At 44.4% G+C, this 18687-nt stretch overlaps 1 protein-coding gene across 1 annotated transcript in view; it reads right to left on the bottom strand.

Moving 5' to 3' along the window:
• The window catches only part of Dcdc2 (doublecortin domain containing 2), a 149174-nt gene that overhangs the window by 84995 nt on the left and 45492 nt on the right, over positions 1–18687 (bottom strand). The window contains exons 6-7 of the mRNA XM_021216019.2: positions 16725–16779; positions 7223–7382 (exon numbers count right to left, since the gene is read on the bottom strand). Of these exons, the coding sequence (XP_021071678.1) occupies positions 7223–7382; positions 16725–16779 (215 nt within the window). The remainder of the gene's footprint in view (positions 1–7222; positions 7383–16724; positions 16780–18687) is intronic.

The following is an 18687-nucleotide window of genomic DNA, read 5'->3' as shown; positions in this document are numbered from 1 at the left end:
AACAGAATTTCCTAGAAGTTTCAGCTATACACACATTAGTAAGACAGCAAGATATGAAGTAAACGCTTTCCTGAAAAAAATACTGAAGGCTGAGGTGTGGCTCAGTAATAGAGCACAGACTGACCACATGCAAAGTCTTAGATTCTATTCTCAGAATGAAAACCGAATGACGTATTATATTTCTTACTTATATTCACCAGCATTTCACCATTAAAGTAAATAACAATGTACATACTCTAAAACTAATTTCATTAAGAGAAGTTGAATTATACAATTAAATCGAAGCTATTAAATAGAAGCTAACAGCCTCTGACTATAGTAGAAAATTATTATGCAATATGTTGACTCTCTGAGCGGTGGAATAAGCAAGGGCCCAGTCTTTTAAAAAGCTGGTATTTAATGAAATAGACTTTGGCCCATTGATATGTGGCATCAATCGTTGGAGGAACAGAAAACACGTTATCTCCCATTTGTACAATGAGTAGGGTAGCAAGAGCTACCAGCAAATCGTATTACTTCAGCTATGAGACAGGCCCAGATCACCTCGGAGCCCTCCCGTGTGCACCTTCTTGTTATACAATGCCCTTTCGCAGTCTGGGAAGTGTGTTTTCCAAATGTGCTTCAGGGTTTATCCAGAGTTTCCTGTGACAGAGGGCGTGCAAGTGCGTAAGCTGGATCATGATTGACACTCGGGCCCTGGCTCATGTGGTGGGGATTTTGAGAATGGATTGCTGCAGCTCTTCATGCTTGTGGTGACACAGGCAAACCCTGTGCAGGCTGTAGGCATTAGGAAGCTCAAGAGCGAGCTGTTCAAGGGCAGTCATACTACCAATGCTAAGGCTACCCTTGTCAGGAGTCTAAATACACAATTAGCCCATTCCAGGAACAAAACGATCATGGAACAAAGCATAATAATACAGCTAGAAGAGGCACAACACTGGTACCCATGTGTGCACATACACATACAAACATGCACATGTGCACTGGAGAACCACAACCCTAACCCAGAAGACGATAACCTTTGCCTTTCGTTTCACACTAATACTTTGTTTTCATAAGTACTTTTTGTTATCGGGCTAGTATACATCATAACAGTATAGGCTCCTTTCTTTGCAGTCTTTCTGATATTTCTAACTAAATTACTGTGGGGTTTTTTTTTCAGTTACCCAGTATTAATAATAGCAATGAATATAACCAGGCATCAAAATGCTGTTCCAAAACAATCATCATTATTTTTTCCGCTCACAGTGCTGAGTAGAGCTAGTTAACACCTCTAAAACGTCTCTCCGGGCGGCACAAGGACAGGGACAGCCAGCTGTGTGGTGGAGGCTGATCTCACAGCAGCACTGGAAACAGTTCTCAAACTCCCCTTCATCAATCACTCACCAATCTTACTTTGCATCTCGGCTACAAAAGAAAATGGGATTTGTTTCCCTGAAGAAATATGTCACTGCTCTGCCTGAATTATTAAGCTTTACTGTTACAGAGAGAAACAGTCAAGGAAAAAGGAAAGTTAGAGCCAGGTTGCCATCTACAGTCAAAAGGCAACATTGCTGGTTCAAAGAGCACTTCCTTGATTGCTGAATACCATCCATAAACATCAGAATTTTTACAAAAGCAAGATGTGTGTGTGACTAAAATCATAACTAATTTTTAAAATATTATAATGATAATAGCATATAGTTAAAGAAGTCATGAATGAATATTTATATATAGTTTTAACATATACTAGAAAATAATCTTAAATGTTCACCATAACCCTAAAATTTAAGGCTTTGAAATACCAAATAGCTCTCCTCACATTATATACATGTTTTAGTAGGAAAGACAATAAGGATTTCATCTCTAAAAGCAGCTCTTGTACATTTTTGTTCAATTTTTCCTGATCCCCTGCATCCTACAGACTGGTTGCTTGTGGTCTCTATTTCTTTTGCTTGAACCCTCTAGAGACCTGAGCATTGAGAAGCACGCACTTGGTTCTGATTACTAAAATGGACAGCATTCAAGGAGAAGGCAGCTTTGATTATAAATGAATACAAGGGCCGAGTTAGGGAGACACGCAAGACTTTCTAATCTGGAAACTTCTTACAGCAAAGGATATTGAGGGGTCTTTAAGGAGAAGTTGCTTGGATTTCAGTTATACATATATGAACTGATACACTTAAATTTAGCAACTGGCAGCTTCAGCTACAGGGCTGGGCCTTGCCTTTCATTTGTCATGGAAAATAAATGGTTTTGGAAGCCAAGGGTTCTGGGGGTAGATGTCATATGCCTCTTCCAATTGTAGAAAACTCTTAAGTAAGTGTTTCATCTCAACTTCCCAACAAGACTTCTAAATCAGCAGCATTGCCCCTTTGCCAAAGAGGAAAGTCAGTCCCTAAGACCTTCACTCGAAAGGGGCTCACCGATTCGCAGGGAACAGTGAGCTAGCGCCCTTTAAAAACCTGTGGCCCGTATATTACAAAGCTAGCTTGGAAAATAACCACTTAGAGTGGGGTGCTCTCTGAAGCGACTTCACATTCTCCCCAGGCCAGGCATGGGTCAAGGAAGGGAGCCACCTTTGGTGATCATATCTTAAAAACTACTTGATTCAGTATTAAAGACAGTTGCTATTTTCATGCCAAATGACAGAAATATTATTGAAGACTCCTTGTAAATTTCCACAAAGGACAAGCTTCTGATAGTTCAACTTGCCAATACAGTCTGCTTCCCAATGGAAGGAATATTAATCCAATCACGTGCTCTCCAGCTTCCACGGGGACCACTAGGAAGCTCGAAGACTTAGACACGCTGCAGGTTAGAACTGGGACTTCCATACACTGACAAGAGCCACATAGACAAAGACTAAATAGTGTCTTCTCTCTTTAACTAAATCATTTATTACAAGCTTTAAATGGGCCCAGTTTCTTAGTGGGGGTTAAAGTATTACAAAACCTTGGCCATTTTTAATTTCCACCATTTATTTGGTCAATATTTATTAAATGCCTTGATTCCATTAGACCTAGGCTAACTTTGAGAATTTTTTAAAAAGAAACTAGATACAATAGTTCATTCCAGCACTCAGAAGGCTAAGGCAGGAGGATTACCATGAGTTTGAGAGCAGCCTGGACTACAGAGTGAGTTCCCAGTCAACCTAAACAAGAGTAATCTTGGCTCAATAAAGCACGAGTAAGCCACAGTCCATGCACAGTCTCTAGGGCTTTAAAAATGTAATACATGTGTATCCAAATAAAGGCTCTATTGTTTTTAGCTTTTAAAATGGCCTGTTTTCCCAGCTCAGTTATTTTTCTGTCCTTCTTGTTATACAATAGGCACCCAGCAGTACCTGCCACCTGTATTTCATCCTGACCTCCCCATGACTGGCCTCTGGAAGGAATGCAACAGGCTATGGACATGCAAAGTAGTGAGGGAAAATTACAGCATGAGCTCACAGTTAGGAAGACCATGAGACAGTGGGAGTGGAGGAGGAAGTGGACCTCTTAGCTAACAGCAGGAGGATGGAGCCCAGCAAGCCTGACTGACTGCTGGCTAATCTCCACAGTGAGATCCCTGAGACTGGAGCCCCTTCTTGTCTGGGGAACCGTGCATTTATCTGTGCTTTTGTCTGCTGCAGCCTGGAGAGTGAACCTAGGGATTCATGCAGATAGGACTAGTATTCTACTACTGAGCTGTATCCTCGGCCCTTTCTTATATGATATTTTGAAACAGGGACTCACTAAACTCTCCAGCCTAACCTTGAACTTAAGATCCTACAGCCTCAGTCTCTCTCTCTCTCTCTCTCTCTCTCTCTCTCTCTCTCTCCCTCTCTGCCTGCCTGCCTGCCTGCCTGCCTGCCTGCCTGCCTGCCTGCCTGCCTGCTGGCAGCAAACACAATGAGACTAGCTGCCTATTGCTTCTGCCAACAGAGCATCCTGCTGTATGTGCTGTATCCTTCTTTTGTTAAATCACTTCTCACTGGGTATCTGGCCACCACCACAATGATTGAAGGAATTCCCACAGGTAGGAAGTCTTTAAGAGGTTTGAGGTCATTAAGCCACTGGGGGCAAGTCTGAGGGGGAGGAGGGGGAGGAGGAGGAGACAGGGACTGGGACTGGGACAGAGAGAGACTCCACCCATTTCCTCTTTTTCTTATTCACTTCCTGGCCAGAAAGCAGAGAGTTTGGTATGCTCCACACTCCACATGATATTACCATGCCTTATGGACTGATAAATCTAAAAGTGGGAGCCAAAATAAATGTTCTCTCACTTGAAGTTGATATTCTTGGGTGGTTGACATAGTAAGAGAAATCTAAGACAGAGCCTGTGAATAGGTGGTTTTCAGCATTGAAATCTTTGTGCCAATGTGTGGTGGGGCTTGTGTCATAACTAAATTAGATGTATCATTGTTGTGACTAACTCTCCCCACACTGAAAATATTTAGAAATCTCTGAAACTCTGTATAGACCTGTGGGAAAGAAGGTAAGATTAAATAAAGGTTTTCTTGTGGTGAGAAGTATTTAGATCTGCTATCACAAGAGAACACTACAGACATCAGCATATCTTAAAATAAAATAGAATGGAGATTGTTTACTGGACCACCAAAACCAGCCAACAGTCTGCTATGAAGGCCACTCTTATCTCGACCCTTGCTTTCTTTCTCAGTGGAAGTCTGATTTTATTGAACTAAGTGAAATGTCCAAACAAAAAGAATGCAGTTTCTCAGCATAATCTTCCAAGTAGAAGTAGCCCACATGAACTAATTCTGGTCAATGAGATATAAATAGAAGTCTACTAGTTTATTCAAAACAAACAAGGCATGTGTGGTGTCAAATCCCAGCATTCAGGAGGCAGAGGCAGGTGTATCTCTATGAGTACAAGGCCAAGCTGGTCTATGTAGTGAATTCTAGTCCAGAGTTAATGTGATAAGACTCAGTCTCAAAAGTAAATAACCAGGGTTAGAGAGATCTTGTAGTAGTAGCATTTTAGTAAATCCCGGTGCGGGGTTGCTACCTGACTCAATGGTTTATGTTCCCAAATTTAGCACACACATACACACACACACACACACACACACACACACACACACAGCCTTTATGTTTTAATATGCCTTATGAAGCACAAAAACTAGTTAGCTGCCTAACCTCCATGCTTTTGGAATCTACCTCCCACCAATAATTCTGAGTTACGACTTACTAATTTCTATGTTCCATCTTGGCTGCTCTGAACTCCAATTAGTCAGCCTTCTGGGATGTTCTATGGCCCAGAGCCCAGGGTGCTTTCCTCACTTCTCTACTGCATGGTGGCCTCTGTGTCTCTCCTCTCTCCACACTCTCCCCACGTGCCAGATCTCCTCTTCCTCCTCCTCCCAGTCCTAAGCCCAGGAACCCTAAAATCCCATCTCTGCCCTTCCCAGATACTGGCTGCTGGGATCTTTATTTACCAACCAGAACCAACGGAGGGCAGGTTCTCAGAGGCTATGTGTGGACCCTCCGATGCAAACAGGTTTGGGGGGAACCCACATAGCATTTGAAAACAAGCAGCTACAAGATCTTTCAGAGGATCTGAGTTCAATTCCCAGCAACTACATGGTGGTTCACAACCATCTGTAGTGGGATTCGATGCCCACTTCTGGTATGTCTGAAGACAGTAACAGTACTCATATACATAAAATAAATAAAGAAATCTTTAACCAAAAAAGTAAATATATATATATATATATATATATATATATATATATATATATATAAANNNCTGCCTCTCCCTCTCTGCCTGCCTCTGCCTCTCTGCCTCTCTGCCTCTCTGCCTCTCTGCCTCTCTGCCTCTCTGCCTCTCTGCCTCTCTCTCAACCTCTCTCTCTGCCTCTCTCCCTCTCTCCCTCTCTCCCTCTCTCTCTGCCTCTCTGCCTCTCTCTGCCTCCCTCTGCCTCCCTCTGCCTCCGCCTCTGCCTCCCTCTGCCTCTGCCTCTGCCTCTGCCTCGGTCTTCTAACCAGGCTGTCAGATCATTTTGATTTCTCTTTCGACCTTAGGTCACTTGTCTTTGTCTAACTCTTTAGGCATCTGGGTGGCATCCTCTAAAGCGCTGCCCTGCATCTGTGAATCCCACATGACTCGTCATGTCACATAGAGCGCCTATACGCTGGCTGGGCTCTATCGGTGACCTTCTTCTGTCTGTCTTCACCCAGAGCATCCCACGTATGTCTTGTGCGGATGGACCATGGGTAGGGGAGGCAAAGCAGTCACTCTGTTTCTGTTTCCAGCCAGCTGTGGCCTGAAGCAGGTATCTCTCTCCACTTTTATGAGCCATCCTATTGAGAATACACTTGAAATAAAACCAAATACAGCCCTTCTCCACAAACGCCTAGTGTGAAAGTTCACCATTTCATCACGCTTGTCCTGACCTCAGGATGCCTTCGCCTCACATTAATGTCATCTCAGACCAGTGTAAATGTTTTGCTTTGGGTTTTGTATTGGGGTGTGTGTGTGTGTGTGTGTGTGTGTGTGTGTGTGTGTGTGTTGAGACCCAAAGGGCCTGGAATTCGCTATGTGGCATAGACTGGCCTCCATCTCCCAAGTGTTGAGATTACAGTCATGCACTACCATGGCTTGCTCAAAAAACTTTTAAATTTATCTAATAACTTGTTTTTATAAAGTCTATGTGTGCTCAATATTCACTTAGGTATCAGAACATCTCGGGGAATGTGATGTGTGAATACAAGCAAATCTTGAGTGCAGGCAAGGGTAGACCCACAGAGGCCAGTGTCAACAGTGCTTAAACAAAGTGTAAAGGCCCCCAGCAAGCACTCTCGATGGGTGCATGGGATGGCAATGTTCCCCTTTGTACAATTAAGACTGCCCTAAAGTAGAAGCCCAATGTGAGAAACAGCTGCTTCTCACCCAATGGAAATCTCCTTTGAACAGCATCGCATATGACGAGACAAAAAGGAATACCCTCTGTGAGCCCGGAGAAGTGAACATTGCAAGATAAGAAGGGAAATCGAGAGGGTGGAGAGATGGCTCGGTAATTAATTCCAGAGGACCTAAATTCAGGTCCCAGAGTTCTCACGCAGTTCAAGCACCCACAGGTACCTGCACTCACATACACATACCCACCCCTCAACACACACCTACACCTGCACATAAGTAAAAATAAGAAATTTAAAATAAGAATGAAAACGGGTCCACGTCCTTAAAAAGATCACAAGAGGACACGGAAATGACCGTTAGACCGTTGACCGCAACTCACCACTGTCTGGGATTGCTTGGTGGGAACTCTTGGACTTCACACTCTGTTTCACTTTCGTGGGTTTCTCTGAGTTTGAGTCTTTCTTCCCTTTCCTCTTCAGAGGCTGAGGAGATGAGTTATCACTGGAGCCGATGGTTGACTTAGATTGCCGATAATTTCCCTAGATGACAAAAGATTAGACCTTCACAATTGGCTAATGAACTCTCGGAGCTGTTCCCAGTACATTCACGTGGCTAACTAGTGAGCCCAGGGACAGGGCCCTGGATTCGTTTCCAACTGTTGGTCTTGCTATCACACTAACCACAAACACACCTTCCTAGAGGCAGGTGGAAGGTCTGGCAGAGGAGGAAGACTAAAAATAATCACCCACAATTGGCAATCCCTTCACAGGTGCCAGGTGTGGCACAAAACTCCTTCCCCTGGGACTGGGGATGGAGCTCAGAGGCACAGTGCTTGCCTATCACGTGGTGAGGCCAAGATTCCATCCCCATGGCACACAGAGACAAACAAAAATGAAGCCATTCCTGGGATGGGGAGACAGATGGCTCGGTCACAGTGCTGGCCCACACACGCAGGAAAAGCCCAGCATAGAGGTTGTACTTGCAATCCTAACACCAGGAGGGGATCCCCAGAACTCTGTGGCTGACTAGCACCCTATCCAAACTGGGGGTCCCCAGAACTCTGTGGCCGACTAGCACCCTATCCAAACTGGGGGTGGCCTTGAGGGTTCAGGAACTGCCAAAAACAAACTAATGAGCACACAACTGGAAGGTATCCCAAAAAACAACATCAGACGTTGACCTCTTACTACACGCATGAGCACAAAGGATTGTCTCACCAGCTGAATGTGGCTGAGGTACCTGCCCTTATACTGTCACAAGGATGAATGGGAAGATGTGTAAATTGACTGTTACTATTGCCTGATGGGAAGGGTCTGGTGTTTTCTCTAAGATCAGAGGATATAGATATAGATGTATGTAAAGATATAAAGTCATATCATGGATAGGGCTGTGGCTCTGTGATAGAGGGAGCACTTGCCGAATGTGTGTGAGACCCTGCACTGAATCTCCAGCTGCAAGAATACAGTAAGTAAGTAAATAAGTAAATAAATAAATAAATAAATAAATAACTCAACCATATTGGTGCAATTTTTATGCAACATCTGTACTGTGCTACTATCTGAAAATAAATGTAGTAATATTAAATAAACAAATATGCCTGGAAGCCTATTATAACTGCTCATTTTAAACATTTATATATTCAGTCACCCAAAAGCATTTAAATGGTTTTAGCCATCACCCAATTAAGAACAGAAAAAAAAATCCCCATCTTACAAATGAAGTTATTTATGCAATTTTGTCACAGCCTACAAGAAAATGAATTATGCATAGATTTATTAACAGTATGAAAACTTGTCCAAATCTATAACATTTTTGCATAATTTAATTTCCCATTCCAACTGCAATTTAGACATCTAGTTTCCATTTAATTATTGTATGATCTACAAGCAGAGATTTTTTTTTTCTTTTCTATTTTTCAGTGTAGTCACTGTCTGGAGAAGACAGACAGACAGTAGGACAGGAGTGGAGCTTCAGCAGTCGCTAGCAAAACCCAGACTGTGGTCTGTATTCAGTGATGTCACTACATCATGAGAACACTGTAAGATTCATGTGACAACAGCGATCCTTCACAGACACTTGGTGCCTTTCTAGACGGTTTGGAGATGCTGTTAAACTTGGAAGGACAGAAAACCCATCGGGTAAGGGAGCGGGATCCCAGCAAGGGCAGTGTGACTACCCTCCGGGAAAAGGTCACTCACCAGCAGGACTGTGTGACAGAAGGACCTTGTTGTTGGCCACCTAGGGGTTAATAATTTTTTCCAAAGGGTAAACCACTCAGAGAGGTGGTTTAGGGAACATTGAGTAGGATGGTCTGAGTGTCTCAGTGGGTAAATGTGCTAATGTCACCTTAAGAAATGAAAAGGCTTCCTCTTGGGATAGTTAGACCAGAAGCAAGCCAAGTGGGAATTCTACACCTCTCTCCCCGTGTCTTCCATTTCTGTGGTTTGTGGTCTGTGGCACATCTGTTGTCTCTCTGTTGTGTGTGTCTGTCACTGTTGCCTGTCCCAACTAAGACCTTTGTTCTATATTTATTGAACAGCATAGAAAATGTGGTGTGGAAAAGGAATGGTGAATACTCTCTTTTTTGCAGAAATCTTTAGCAGGGTTTTACAGAGAACTTACTTTACTGGCCCAGAGCAACACTCGGAAGTGCAAACAGACATTATCAACCTATACCCACATGTGTTTTCAACATTTGTGGGGAATATTTGTTTTGTTGTTTCCAATCTGTTGACTTCTTTTAGCAAATGATAAACAACACAACACACACACACATACACACACACACATGCACGCACACACACATGCACTATTCCTGATGGTCAGGGGCATGGAATAGTACATAGTTTAAGATTAAAGTCATGTGTTTAGCATTGTCTACTGAAAAGAACTCACTTTCTCCAGGCATGGTGTTTCTCTGACCCCATTTTCTCCCCTGCTCCCCATCTCTGTCTCCCTCTCCCTCTCTGTTTGTGGGGGGGGGGAGGTGTGCATTCCTGGATGCATATAGAGGTTTGACATCTGGCACCTTCTCTCTCTCTCTCTCTCTCTCTCTCTCTCTCTCTCTCTCTCTCTCTGTGTGTGTGTGTGTGTGTGTGTGTGTGTGTGTNTGTGTGTGTGTGTGTGTGTGTGTGTGTGTGTGTGTGTGTGTGTGTTGTTTAGGCAGGGTCTCTCATGAGTCCGAGAGTTCACCGATTGGCTACACAAGCTGGCCAGAAACCCCCTGAGAGTCCCCTGTCTCTGTCTCCTTCCCATAGGGCTTTTAAGAACACACCACCATGGCTGGTTTTTTATGTGTGAGCTGAAGATCCAAACTCAGGTCATCGCATATTTCCCACTGAGTCATTTCCTCCACTCCTATGCTGAAGTCTTCTAATGTCTGAGGTGCTAGATGCATCTACTATGTGGTGTGGCTTTCAAAAAGAGCCATCACAGACAGCACATTATGCATATGTGGGAACAGCCAAGAAGCAGCCAAATTTTATAGGGTGCATTGCAAAAAAAAAAAAAAACAATGGTACTAGAAGCTACTTCAGCCAGTGGGCCTGCCTGCCCCTCACACGCATACTGATAGATCAAATATGAAGAGCTCCAAGTATAGCCTTCAATGGCCTCTCCAACCTAGGAAGCGTGGTGGTTCCCCTGGATCTCGATCCTACAGCTTCCGAGGCTCTTTCCAGAAAGATCTGAGCAACCCCAGCTTCCTTCCCTTCTCGGAAACCCATTTCCAACCCTCATAAACTTGCACCAGAAAAAAAAAAAAAAGTAGGCCATAAAATACCAAGTCTGAGGTCATTTTGTGAGTCGGCCTTGCTAAAGAGCTCCTACAATGCACTATGACTCCGTTGACATCTCTCTCACATGCACCTACCGATGGCAGGTATGAGCTGACTGTCCTGGCGGCAGTTTTCTACACTACAGAAGGCAATTTGGGGGGACAGGAAAATTTCACTTTAATGTATTTATGATTTGCCTCACAGTGACTTCATGATAACTGATTGATTCGTGGCAGCAACTGATTCTTGAGTCAAAACCCTGGAAATCCTAATATTTAACCCCAAACTACTGACCATAAAATGCATTTGACCGGACATAACAAAAACAGGCGGGTTGGCTTTTCAGCGTTTCTGTCATTTTCACCTCTTTGCCACTAGAGGGCACCCTGATCCCGTGCGGTGGAACAACGCAGGCGGAGGACATCCTCCCATTTCCCACTCTTCTTCACGCAATAAAATAGTTAATAGGAAGCTGCGTGGGAGACACACGTGCTTCACAATCTGGTCCCGCGTCCCCTCTAAGGTCAGTGCTGAGGGAGGTGGACAGAAGCACCTGAAGTAGGAAGCTCTACCCTCCTACACAGCCCTCTCACTCATACCCCTCCCGTGGGGCCAGACAGTTAATGATCTATCAAGCCCAGAGTTCTCCAGGGAACCTATTAATTATAGAAAAGGTGTAAATTAGTTCTGTTAAAAACCAAGCTTGTGGCTGAGTTTACTGGCATAGGACGCGGTGGCGGGCATCCACACACGCCCTGTGTGGGTTGAATGAGGACTCTGCACCAGGCACCGTGCTCTCTCCTCAGATGAATACCAACCATACAGCAACAAACCTTCACTTACTTTCTCTTCCCTTGAGAGGTGGCAACCTATACACAGTCAGGGCTTTAGAACCTCTAGAGTCCCAAGAACTGCAACTGAGCCCAGGAAGGAACTGCACTAATGGCTGATGGGCAAGTAAACTGACCAGCAATAACACACTCGAAGAGGTTATAACAGAGAGCCCTCCCGTCAGCCCTGCAGCCACAGAGCACAGCTGCCCGCATCCTGTGCTTAGACTCCAACCACCCTCTGCCTCTTCTATTCTTTCTCTGGCGTGTGTTTGCCATAATGAACTTTAAAAATTACAAATCAAGGGATAGAGAGGGCTCAGTGGTTAAGGGCACTTGCTGCTCTTGCAGGAGACCCAAGTTGGGTTCCCAGGACCCAAGTCAGACAGTTCACAAACGCCTGTAACTCCAGCTCCATGGGATCTGACACTTTCTGCTAATCTCCATGGGTACTTATATTCATGCATACAAACACACACACGCCACTCAACACACATACACAAACACACACACACACAGACACACAGATGATTTCAATTTTTTGTGTGTTTAAAAGTATACATCAAGGGCTGGAGAGATGGCTCAGAGGTTAAGAGCACTGGCTGCTCTTCCAGAGGTCCTGAATTCAATTCCCAGCAACCACATGGTGGTTGTTAACCATCTATAACGAGATCTGGTGCCCTCTTCTGGCCTGCAGTCATATATGCAGGCAGAATGCTGTATCAATAATAAATAAATCTTTTTTAAAAAAGTATAAATCAAATGCTAGCATTCTTCCTTTAAGTCTCTCAATGGCTTCCCGTGGAGGCCTGGATGCAAGCCTTGCTTAGTCTGTATGACTGGGCTGCCAGCTCCTCCTTATTCAGTACTGACTGCCCTGGTACTCTACCCCCCTTTCACCTGTTAAGTTCTTTATCAACAACTTGGATAACTTTGGTTCTTCTACCTCTGCTTCTTCCCTGCCATCTCCTTCCTGCATGATTGGTTCCAAGGCATTGCCATCCCCCTGACACACACACAAGGACTTGAAAGATCCTGTAAGATCCTGGTCAGTTTCTTTATAACACTAAATGTGTATAGTCATTCTTGGCACTTAGTAACTAAATCATCAACAAATACGTGTTGAGTGAACAGCTGACTGGATGAATGGACTGATATAATAGGTTGATAGAGTGAATGGGTTGACAGGTGATAGAGTAGGTGAGTGGGTAGCTTATAGAGTAGAGAGATGGATGGCTAACAGAGCAGATGGATGGATGGATGGATGGATGGATGGACAGATAGATGATGGGATGGACAGATGGATGATGGGATGGACAGATGGATGATGGGATGGATAGATGGATGATGGGATGGGTAGATGGATGGATGGGTGGGTGAATGGATGGATGGGTGGGTGGATGGATGGATGGATGGACAGATGGATGATGGGATGGACAGATGGATGATGGAATGGATAGATGGATGGATGGGTGGGTGGATGGGTGACAGATGGATGATGGGATGGATGGATGGATGGTGGATGAGTGGATGATGAGATGAATGACAGAGTGGGTAAGTGCATGGCTGATACATAGATGTAGATAGGTGTCAGGGTGGATTAGTGGGTGGGTAAATGGCTGTTGGAATGGATGAGTGGACGGTAGGCAGAGTGGATAGCTGAATGTCTGATAAAATGGTAAGTGGTTCCTAATGGAGTCGAAGGATGCATGGCAGAGAGAGGAAGGATATAGAGCTGACAAAGCTTACAGATGGATGACAGAGTGAAGGATGGAAGGCTGCCGAGAAGAAAGACTGGATGGTTGGTGGAGCGGATAGGTGTATGGCTCTTGGAATGGGTGAATGGATGGCTCATAGAGTTTGCTGAGGAGTAGTTGGTTGTGTGGGTGGATGCATGGTTGATAGTTGAAAGATGGATAGCTGACGGGGTGAATGGGTGGTATATATATATATATCTCGCTCTGGGAGTCCTGTGAGAAGAGAGGCAAACTGTCATTTTAATTTTTATATTTTAACATATGAGGGTAGGTTTAACCTTATGAGCCTCTTTTCTACGGGATGGAAATATACCTTACGCCTTTGAGTCACTTCTTCAGTGAGGCCTCTGCATAGCTAAATAGGTTTTCTCTTTTTAGACGCTCATATTCTTCTGAAGAGTTGGTTTGTTTTCATTTTTATCATACTCTGTAGTTATCTCTGCTGACTCACAGAACTGTTAGGTCCACAGCTATCTCCTGCAATAGACCCCAGGCATCAAGGAGATGCCTGTCTTTTTACTCATCCCCCCCCCCACACACACACACACACACTCCGGGCACAATAGCCGGGAATGTGAAGGGCTGGGTTGGGACGTGGTGACCCTGGGTTGGTTACTCAGTTACACTGGGTCTCTGTAGTTACACTGTGCTGCTTGTCTGTAGTACTATGAGAGTGGAGAGCTAAAACTGACATGGTGTGTACGCAGACGGAATGCTGCCACAGGACCCAAAGGAAAGGAAGAGAACAAAGTACAATTCTTAGGGCTGGAGGGATAGCTCAGAGGCAGCGTGCACAAATTCAGCTCCTAACACCCACCTCAGGCAGCTCACAGTTGCCTGCAATTCCAGCTTCGGGGCCTCTGACACCCTTGTCTAGCCTTGGCAGGTACCTGCATTGATGTGCGTGCACCCCCACAAAGGCATATACACATACTTAAACATAAAATAAACCTTAATAAATTATTTCCCAAAACCTCAGATGTATGGGTTTCATTCATCACTTTAATGGTGAAGATTTGTAATTTATTTATTTATTTATTTATTTATTTATTTATTTATTTATTTTTAGCTACTGACATAAATTCTCACCCCTCTCCTCCTCCACCCTGAGAAGTTGGATTCTCTAGGCTCAGGTCGCCTGAGGCCGTCACTGAATTGTCCCCTCCAGGTTACTACTCACCCATTCCCTCAGGCTACATTACTACTGATGCCTGCCTGGGCTATGCCAGGCTGTCCTGTGCGCTAGCACAACCACACAGTGCCTCAAATCAGGTCATTATGTGGCTAGACAAATCAACTCAGCATCCCTGAAAGGAAGCCAATATTAATTATTTCCTCTGCCTAGCCTCTTTCTAGTCACTGAACTACCATTTTCTCTGGCACCTGAGCCCCAAGCCCTGTGGTTCTCCCTGCTTCTATGTTCTCCATCACCCAATCAGCAGGCAAGCTCTGTGTCTTCAGGGATAACAACCTCTTCCTGCTTCCCTTGCTGTCTGTCTAGACTCAGCATGTTATACACCCAGGCTTACCTAAGGAATCACATCACATAAGGCTCTCTCTGCATAAAAGATCTAAGGTTCCTCAACTAACTCAGAGAGCTTTTCTCTTTAATCTCCCAGGGCCTCTCAGGCCTCCTCTACTCAAGGAGAAAGATGGACTTTCATGCTGGAGTTCAGGGTCATAAAGAAATGGCCTTCTCAGGCTCGTCACCCTGCACATGCTGAGGGTCTCTGTTGAAGTTTGTTTAGGAATTCACTTTCCACAAGGTGCGAGGGTCAAAATTCAAACTGCAGAGCAGGCAGGTGCATGGTGACCCCTCCTGCCATTTGCTCAGCAGAAGGAAACCTTTGCTACTTCTATACTGCATCTTTCCTGGTTTGTACTGTTTGTTTTGTTTTGTTTTTATATTTGGGGTTTTTTTTTTTTTCAATTTTAAGTACAGAAGCCAGGGGCACCTGCATTATGTCTTCAGGGTCAAATTTAAGAGAAGGAAAAAGGAAGGAGGAAGGAGAAGGGAAGAGAGAAAATATAATTTCTGAACCTAAATTCATGGCTCTTATTTTGCTTGTCACTATTTAGATCCTGGAGAGAACTTGGCAGAGTGGGGCCTTGGGTGGACACTGAACACTGGCCACCATGTTCATGGCATCTCTCCGTACCCATTTCTCTTTCCCCAACACCACCCCTCCTCCTGAAGCCCCTCTCCTTGACTGTGTCCACTAAAATCTGCACTAGGGTTCAAGGGCAGCGCTCCAGTTCTAGTCTCTTGGTGTCTGTGTCCTGGGCACTCATGTCGGGCTGTTCACAAACCTCCCAGGTGGCTTGCTTGCTTTCCCCTAGAGTTTGAAAACTATGGAAGGCAAGCGCTTCCGTAAGCGGTAAGCGGTGCCATCTTCAGGAATGAGTGTCAAGTCCAATGATATGAACACAACATCATCTTTCTCTTCTGTTAAGAATGTCATGAAATAAAATAGTGGAGAAAGATAAGTACACACCACGAGGAGACAGTATCACTGCACAGCAGGCGCTTACATTACAGGAGAACACAACCACTGCCCAGCTCATCGGAGTGGCGTAGGAATGCCAGAGCAGTTCTGATCACTCCTACCGAAGCCCCTGATAGATCAGAGAGCCCTGAGTCAGAAAGACCTGCTGCTGCAGCACTCTATGACAAAGTGGGCTTCACCTCAGGGGAGCTAGAGATGGGGCAGGGCTAGGAGATGTGCAGCCGTGCACAGTGGGAGCTGGGGGGGGGGGTGCTGCAGTTCAGGCTGGTGGTTAGGGGTTGAGCTGGAATATACAGGGGAGCTCACATGATGAGCTGCAGTGCACAGTGGGAGTTGGGGGTATAATGTAGTGCAGGCTGAGGTTAGGAGCTGAGCTGGAGTATACAGGGGAGGTTACATGATGAGCTGCAGTGCACGGTGGAGGTTAGGGGGGTAGCTGCAGTGCAGACTGAACTGTCAGCGGATGAACTATCCATTGCAGATTCCAGTTGCCACATCACAGGCACATGGCCAATGCTTGCTCAGTGAAGGAATGACCAGGAAAAGCTTCTGGGGTGGAACTAAGCATTTAGGATGATTCTTCATTTTTAAGATCTTAACTGTATAGAGACGTACAATTGAGGGTCACCATCTTCTTACCTAAAGTTCCTGTGCGGTCTTTGTTAGACACAGGAGACAAGACTATGGAAGCACCACTGCGACCTTGTGAGGACCTCACAGCTGTAGGAAGTACTACTCAGGCCACAACCACAACATACGCTGCCTCATATCTACACAAGGAGAGGGGTTTGATTCTATATTCTCAAAGCATTGGCTCTCGTTTAGGACTTGAGTCGTGACATTGGAGCTCTCACAATGTTTCAGGTAGTTGCTTGTATGCCACTAGTAGCTAGACCTATGCGTTTGGATTTAATTGAAACCCAGAGGATGGCTCTATGGAGAGACAGAGCACTAATGAGGATGGCTCTACGGAGATACAGAACACTAATGAGCAGAGCTGCTGATACTTACGCCCCCTTTAGACTTCCTGGATCCAACCATGGGAGGTAGTGAAGAAGCTTTCTGACTGTGGAAACAAATTGCAATTTGGACATCTGAATATTGCTCACAAATAAAGCATGATCATTCTAATCTGCTATCACCACCCTGCCCACTGACCCTGTGGTTAGTCCAAAAGTAAATGAAACCTCAAAATTCCATTCTAAATTATTTCTAATAGTTTCCTGAATATGGCCTGACTTGATGCTTATAAACTTTTAATACAAGCTTTTTTCATAATTTAATTCAAATTTCCAAACTTTCTATTATAAATAAAAAAATAAACATTTCTGAAACTAAGTGACAACCATGCCAGATGGCGTGAAAAGCAATGAATCTGTTGGGCATGGTGGCACCTACCCTAGCCCTACAGAAGTAATCTCAGGCATCAAGAGCTCAAGGCTGGTCAAGGTTGCCCAAGACCACTCTGCCTCAAAATCAATAGTAATTACAATATTGACCATAAATAATGTAAAATAAAGTGTATTGTGTACACTTGAGATGGAAAAGAAAGAAAAATCATGGCATTTATATTGAGAGAGTTTTTAAACTGGTCAATTATCACCAAAAAGGAAAAGAAGGAGGAGGAGGAGGGAGAAGAGGAGGAGGAAGAAGAAAGAAGAAGAAGAAGGAGGAGGAGGAGGAGGAGGAAGAGGAGGAGGAGGAGGAGGAGGAGGAAGAAGAACCAGACAAGGAAGAAGAACCACTGGGGCTACCCCTGGCAGTGTACTGTGTGGCCTAAAATGTNGAAGAAGAAGAAGAAGAAGAAGAAGAAGAAGAAGAAGAAGAAGAAGAAGAAGAAGAAGAAGAAGAAGAAGAAGAAGAAGAAATAATCTTGAAATATATCTCCAAAAATAAGAAGGCATGTCTATAATGGTGAACCTTAGTAATGTGTATGAGAGAGGCCAATGAGGCTCAGTTTTTACATTGCCACCAAGTACCCCATGCTGCTCCCAGAGAGCTGACCAGCATTGCTAAGCACAAGTTGTGAAAGGATTGATTTCATGAATTGGGTAATCAACAACCAGTCTCCTGGCAAAGAACTCTAACATTCATAAAGGCCTGGGCTGTTACATAGTCGCAACACCCCTGAAATTCCATTGTTGCTCTCTAGAAGCCTAAGCAAATCTCCATTAGCCTCACAGGATACAAATTAATAGGAACACACCGGTGTCCTCTGCAGGGGACAGCCATAAAAAGGCAATTTCAAGAGCCAAGAGGCCCTGAACTCCGTGCAGAACAACAGAGATGGATCCCAGGTATCTGCCGTTGGCTCAAGGCTCTGCAGTACAGATGTTAGCTATTCATGACACCCTCACTAAGGGTATCTCCAAGAGAAAAACAATCATAATACATCATGTGTAACCGAGGTTCAAGCCTTGCTCAGGAGTCACCTCAGTGGATAAAGTACTTGTGATACTTGAAGACTATAGTTTGGGTTTTCAGCCCCCATGGAAATCCTGGGTGGTCACAGAGACTGGCTTGTAATCTCAGGCCTCTCGGGGCAGAGACCAGGAACCCCTAAAACAAGCTGCCTTCAACTGGATCAGCAATCTGTGGGTTCGAGAGACCTCGTCTCAGAGGATAAAACAGGGAGACACTAGACATTAACCTCTGACCTTCACATACCATGTGCAAGCACACACACACACACACACACACACACACACACACACACACACACACAGCCTGATACTCAGCCTCCCTATCTCTGCAAGTACAATTACATTGCTTTCACATGATATGGCTTTTAAAGGGGATGGAGTGGGTGTAAGCCAGATAAATAAATAAATAAATAAATAAATAAATAAATAAATAAATAAATAAATAAAAATAAATAAGAGTGTAAGCTACTGTAAATTTCTATCCAGACCAACTGAAAACTCGCTTGTTCTGGCTGCACTGTTAGACTCTCACGCTGCCTGTGAGATTTACA

This window comes from Mus pahari, chromosome 16, assembly GCF_900095145.1.
Source record: "Mus pahari chromosome 16, PAHARI_EIJ_v1.1, whole genome shotgun sequence".
In the NCBI taxonomy this organism is placed as follows: Eukaryota; Metazoa; Chordata; class Mammalia; order Rodentia; family Muridae; genus Mus; species Mus pahari.
The sequence above is the reverse complement of the archived record's forward strand: the minus strand, read 5'-3'. Positions and strand labels throughout refer to the sequence as shown.